Below are 5,949 nucleotides of genomic sequence, written 5' to 3'. Positions count from 1 at the left end.
AGCTAATCAGCCATCTCTGTTTGGATGGATTTGAGTGACCACTAAAAAGGTCTGGAACATAGGTGGGCTTTAAGATCACCCTATACTCCCCTAGTGTCAGAAGCTGCTGCTATTTGGAAGTAAACCATTAAGTTGGAAATTACAGAATTTTTTAAAATTTTAAACTAACCCATTATTGCCCCTTTAACTGAAATATACAAAATAACACATGACACAATTTATGTGAATATTTTTCAAGGTTTTATTACAAACCCAAACTGGTTTATCACACACAAAAAAAGTTGTGTGGTGGGGAGGGAAGGATTGTACATATTATAACCATGTTAATTACAGTACATTAAAATGGTGGTTTACATTACAATTAAGCCTGTAAGTTAAATATACTAGTGTTATAACCAAATGTACAGACTTTCTTTATACAATACATAGAATTACCAGGAATGCAAAAAAGAAAAAACATAAATAATGCCCATTTTACAGGTGACATTTTAAACAATGAAAACACCAACAGCTTTGACTGACAACTGGGGCATTGGTCCATAAAAACCCTTTCTAAAAAATAGAAATATTTGTAGCAGCAATGCTTTCTTTAAGCATCTGAATACAAGTCATTGCCAAGACCATTTCGATAAATTTTAATTATTAACTGCATCTTACAAAAAAAAAAAACCAGTCTACACATAAAATTATCTTCCAAATATGGAAGAAACAAACAATGTCCCACATTGTAGTGTCCTGCAAGTGTCACATTGATGCTTATAACAAAATCCATCTGTGATCAAGCATACCACACTCATACCACTGTTCACACAGTAAATCTACAAGGAAAAATAAAGAACTGAAACACTCTGCAATAGGAAAAGCTTTGGAGCTAACACGATCTCATCAGAAAAGGCACATTTCATAATATTCATTATCACAGCCCAGACAGACCTTCAGACAATCCTTCTCAGGAACGGCATCCCCCTTCTAACAAGACTGCTTTGTCTGTCTAAGGCGGCACGCTGATGCTCATTTCAGAGATAGCACCACGTTGGAAGGAAGAATAAAAATGAAAACCTTATGAGAGGAAGATGTGCTCTTTGAAAAGCTTCCAGCAAACAGTGTGCAATAAGATTGCTAAGCTTCCAGAGATGTGCAAATTCTCTTTTAAGATGTCCTGTCAGCTGGCAGCTCTGCCAAAAGGCTAACTAAAACATTTAAAAACACACATAAAATCCTTCAAAACCAACCCTAAAACTATTTAGAGGAAAGAGTCGATGGGAGGTGCATATGAAAAGCCCAGGAAGGCCTCAGCAGCTTCCTTGACGCTGGCGGTGATAAGAATGCTATCAGGAGACCTGCCAATAGAGTTGGGGACAGGTTCTTCAGTAAACTCAGGATCAAAGTGCCGCAGGTCACTGGGTCCACTCTGTTACAGGAAGAAAAAAAACACACTCCGTGTCAAAAATTCACACTGGATACAGGACAGGGAGATGTTGATTTAGGCTTTAAATAATACTGGAGCTCAAATCTTTAGGACACTATATGGAAATTCCTATAATCACCCACCTCAAACACAGTATCCCAACAGCAACATACAATCTAAATAACAAGGATAATGTTCACTTTTTATCTTTGGTGCTTTGATTGATAAATGTGTTTTAAAAATTTTGAGTTTAGTCCGGACAAAAATACTACTTTTTCTCTAGGGAAAATAATGGGTCTGTAGATAAAACCTCTGCCAGTTTATTCCTTGAGGTTCCCCAACCACAGTAATCCTGACTTAAAAGAAATGCTCTTTGGGCCTCACTATACTTAGAAAAGACACAGATACTCACCACATTTGGGTTAAAAGGTGGAGTAATCTTCTTATTAATGAGATCATCCCAGTTCATTAGGGAGAAGAAGACATGATTCTTAATCTCCATCTGTTGAGAAGAAACCCAAGATTAATTTAGACAGGTGGAAGTCAGTAAGGGCAGTAAAGCCTAGTATACCTCCCAGCCAGCCCAGTAGAACTGGAAAACATCACTCACAAAGTCATCCTTGGCACCGAGCCTCTTTGTCCTGTCCTTCTGCAGGAGGCCCTCCAGGAGGTGTCTTGCGGAATTCGTGATATTTGGTTTCAATTGGAGGGGCTTGTTCAGAATGTTGTCGTACATCTCAGCTGTGTTTCGGCTATAAAAAGGAGGCTGAAAGATGGGGAAAAATTACTTCGTACTCCATTGGAAGTTTTGTGTAGCATATATTACCAATCAAGAAAAATATTTAAACTGCTATGTATTAAGCTGGATTTGAGAAAGTCTTTCCCTTGAGGTTTTCTTTGCCTTTGATTTTTAAGGGTCTATTTTGCAAACCCTTATTTGGGGGAGAGGAGGTGAGAGGTGGTAGTGATGCTAATAAGCCATGGTTTTTTCACAGGTTAAGTGTGGTCCTATCTAAAATGTGAAATATACAAAAGAAAAATCCACTAGGTAAGAGACTGCTCTTATATACTCATAAAATAATGAATATGCCTCTCTCAGCAAATTTTGATAAGCTTACTGATAAGGGACAGATACAATGGCTAGGCCTACATTTTGGCCTGTGCCCAGATAAGTCTGGATGTCAGGAAGACAATATTCTAGGGTGCAGGGACATTGAAGCGGGGGATGTTCCACAGTTCCCAAAGTGCTACTCACCAGGCCATAGAGCATCTCATATAAGACGGCCCCCAGGCACCACCAGTCCACAGTCCTGTCATAAGGCTGCTTATGAAGCACTTCAGGTGCGAGATACTGAAAGACAGACCAGGAAAACTGAGGTTAGAATCTGTAAATCCAGGCAATCCAAAGACCAGGCATGAGAGACTTTGAAAAGGCTGACAGCCCCAGAGTCAACTTGGAAAATTTCTTTAGATTACTTCCTGAGAAAAACGGCTATACTTGTTAAGCCTGATGGGCCACCTATGTGTACTGATATTTAGGAAGCTTCTGGGCACCCAATGGATATCTTACTTGGAGACTTAGAAACCTTTCCTGACATGGATCTTACAAACAGCTAGTTTTAATTAAAGGAACAGAAGGCCTTGGAATGTCTCATGTTGTATCAAATAGCAAATATATTTTACTTGCACTGAATTGTACTAAGAGATTTTTGAGAAAAATTTACTCTTTGGTAGCTGCAAGCATTACTGCACATATGTTTCCTGGAAAGAGGGGTAGACCAGGCACCAAATCAAGAGGGCTCCTACCTCAGGTGTGCCACAGAAGGTGGATGTCGTGCCGTTGTGTTCGATGTTCTCCTTGCAGAGTCCGAAGTCAGTAAGGACAATGTGTCCCTGTGAATCTAGCAAAATATTCTCTGGTTTTAAGTCTCTGTAAGAAAAAGATGAATAGAAAAGTAGTTGCATAAGCTAATTTCATCTCATAAGAAATCCTCTGTAAAGATAATTGCTAAGGTTATTAGAAGCATTTAAAATTCATGGCAGTTTATATAGTGAATAAAAAAGGGAGTCCTTGTTCTGCTAATCTATTTTGGATTAGGTACAATCCTAGCTGGCTGGTTCCCAACTGGGAATCAAGACAGCTCACATGCTAGGGGAGCTGGTTTTAGGTGACCAAGTTGCACATAAACACGAATTATGTGAAGGCTCTATCAAAGGCTAGGGCTATGTCTCTATTATACCCAGGAAGGCAGCCTTTAAGAGCTCCTTGACTTACCTATAAACGATGTTCAGAGAGTGCAGGTAACCCAAGGCACTGGCTATTTCAGCAGCATAGAAACGAGCCCGTGGTTCCAGGAAGCAGCGCTCCCTCTGGAGGTGGTAGAACAACTGCAGGAGACAGACAAAATTAGTTTGGGTTGCCAAAGCATTTAATTAGTCTTGACATATATAGCCAATGAGAACAATTATAGGAAGTGGCCTAAATAATCCACTAACTATTTGAAACCTGGCAGATTAAAGAAAAAGCTAATTCCTGTAACTCCCCACCCCACCCAAGTATCTTTGAAAACTTTCTTCTCAAACTAAAACGAGGCAAGACACCAAGGGTTGGCTTCTGTTCCTCTGCTCACCTCTCCACCATTAATGTAGTCAAGGACAAAGTACAATTTGTCCGCAGTCTGGAAAGAGAAGTGAAGGCCCACTAGGAAAGGGTGTTTCACGTTCTTCAGTAGAACATTCCTCTCTGACATAATATGCTTCTCCTAAGAAAGGATAATTAAGATTTAGTGACAAATTTCAACTTGGTACCAAAATTCTAAGGTAAAGATTATTGAATGAGGGTCTGCCTCCAACTCCAACCCATCAAACACATCTCCTACCTCCTTCTTTTTCAGGATTGCTTTCTTCTGTAAAACTTTGACTGCATAAAACACTTCTTCTGCCTTGTGTCTTGCTAGAAGAACCTGAAATTGTAATTTAAAAAATCATTTTTCTATCCTTATGCAGGGAGAATGTAAATTGAAAAAGTGTATAGAAAGGTCTTCAGATTTGAAATTACCTTTCCAAAACTGCCCTTCCCAATCACTTTCAAAAAGTGAAAGTCAGATGGTTTAGCATGAGGATTGGATGACGGACCAAGGTTGATTTGCTGAGAAGGACTTGGCTAGAAAAGAAAACATTTTCATTTAATGTCACTGCTTCAAAGGAAGATATCTATAACAAAGTATGGGCAGTGTAAGAATTTACACATACAAATAACTGAGGCAAACCACCATATAACTATAAACACATTCAAAACTACTTTAAATCCATACATATTATTTCAAATGAGTATGGAAATTACACAAATCATGTTGTAAACAGATGAAACTTTTATGAAATATGCATTTTAAAATATTCCACTGACTCACTACTTAAGTACTTATGTCACTTGTTATGCTATGAACTAATGAGGCATTCCTGCCTTGATACTAATTTCTAGAAATGCTATTTTAGTCCATCAGTGTGGGAATACTAACTGACTCATTTACAATTTTCCTCCACAGATGCATTGCAAATAGAGAATACTTACTGGGGGAGAAGGGTTGGCATTCATAAGCTCAGGCTCCTGAGGTTGGGAGATTTTCAAAATGGACTGAACTTCAGGGCTGCAGAGAGTAAAGGAACGATTTAGAACATCTAAACTTGCCACTAGGGGGCACACCAACATTAACAGTGAGTTTCTGGCTCAAATTTTCAGTGTTTAAACTAAAAACATCGAAATTACTCAAAGACAATAACAGTTAAAGAAAATAAACCCGGTTAAATACAGAAATTAGGGCTGTTGTTCACGGAGAGATGGCGTGAATCAGGCAAACACGAAAAATTTATCATCCATCTCCAGAATAAGCCAAATTTAATTTCAGTGTTTAAAATGTTTCAAATAAATTATCACCTAAGGAGAGCAGAAAAGAGATCCCCACGCCGGGGTGGGTCTTAGGCTCCTCCGTCAACACAGTGATGACAATGAGTCTTTACTGCTGGTAAATCCAAACTATACTACTTATCTCTATTTCCTAAAATCCTCTCAAACTTACTGTTTGCATGCATAGGAGTTATTGGCAATCTTCTGAATAAAGTCGTTCAGGCCCATCCTCCTCTGTTTCATGAAAGCTGTGAATTAAAGGAGAAATAAACATTTAGACGGCTCCGTAACGCCCGACGCCACACACACTAATCTGATCCGGGACTTTCAAACAACGTCCAGTTAGAGCCCAGCCTTCTTCCTGCACTCACCGATGAGAATGGCTACCATTCCCCTCATCTTGGAGTAAGTGAGGGTGCCCCTGGCAGCCTCGCTTTTCACCGTCATCGCCACCAAGAGCGCCCAGCGAGCGTTGTGCGGCGGGCAGCGGCTCAGCCCACACTGCGCTGGGGCCGCGCGGCCGGCCTTATAAGCGCAGCGCCGCCGTGTGGGCGGGGCCTGGCCACGCTGAGGAAGCGGCGCGGCCCCGCCCCCCGGTCGGCCAACCTCGCGGCGGCCTGCGGCGGCCGGTTGCGTC

The 5,949-nt window shown here is 40.5% G+C and overlaps 1 protein-coding gene across 4 annotated transcripts in view; it reads right to left on the bottom strand.

Moving 5' to 3' along the window:
- Window positions 1–217: 217 nt before the first annotated feature.
- Window positions 218–5,949, bottom strand: part of SGK1 (serum/glucocorticoid regulated kinase 1) — a 113,320-nt gene continuing 107,588 nt past the window's right edge. For 3 of the 4 annotated variants that reach the window (XM_008580344.1, XM_008580370.1, XM_008580352.1), the window contains 11 exons: window positions 5,485–5,560; window positions 4,980–5,055; window positions 4,467–4,571; window positions 4,288–4,371; window positions 4,039–4,170; window positions 3,684–3,796; window positions 3,215–3,338; window positions 2,664–2,759; window positions 2,019–2,174; window positions 1,821–1,910; window positions 218–1,411 (listed from right to left, as the gene is read on the bottom strand). In XM_008580344.1, coding sequence (XP_008578566.1) covers window positions 1,244–1,411; window positions 1,821–1,910; window positions 2,019–2,174; window positions 2,664–2,759; window positions 3,215–3,338; window positions 3,684–3,796; window positions 4,039–4,170; window positions 4,288–4,371; window positions 4,467–4,571; window positions 4,980–5,055; window positions 5,485–5,560 — 1,220 coding nt within the window. In that variant the 3' untranslated portion in view covers window positions 218–1,243. Of the gene's footprint in view, window positions 1,412–1,820; window positions 1,911–2,018; window positions 2,175–2,663; window positions 2,760–3,214; window positions 3,339–3,683; window positions 3,797–4,038; window positions 4,171–4,287; window positions 4,372–4,466; window positions 4,572–4,979; window positions 5,056–5,484; window positions 5,561–5,683; window positions 5,776–5,949 lie in introns of those variants that run through there. The other variant, XM_008580360.1, reaches the window with a different exon arrangement.

Source organism: Galeopterus variegatus, unplaced genomic scaffold (assembly GCF_000696425.1).
Source record: "Galeopterus variegatus unplaced genomic scaffold, G_variegatus-3.0.2 Scaffold85, whole genome shotgun sequence".
Classification (NCBI taxonomy): Eukaryota; Metazoa; Chordata; class Mammalia; order Dermoptera; family Cynocephalidae; genus Galeopterus; species Galeopterus variegatus.
The sequence above is the reverse complement of the archived record's forward strand: the minus strand, read 5'-3'. Positions and strand labels throughout refer to the sequence as shown.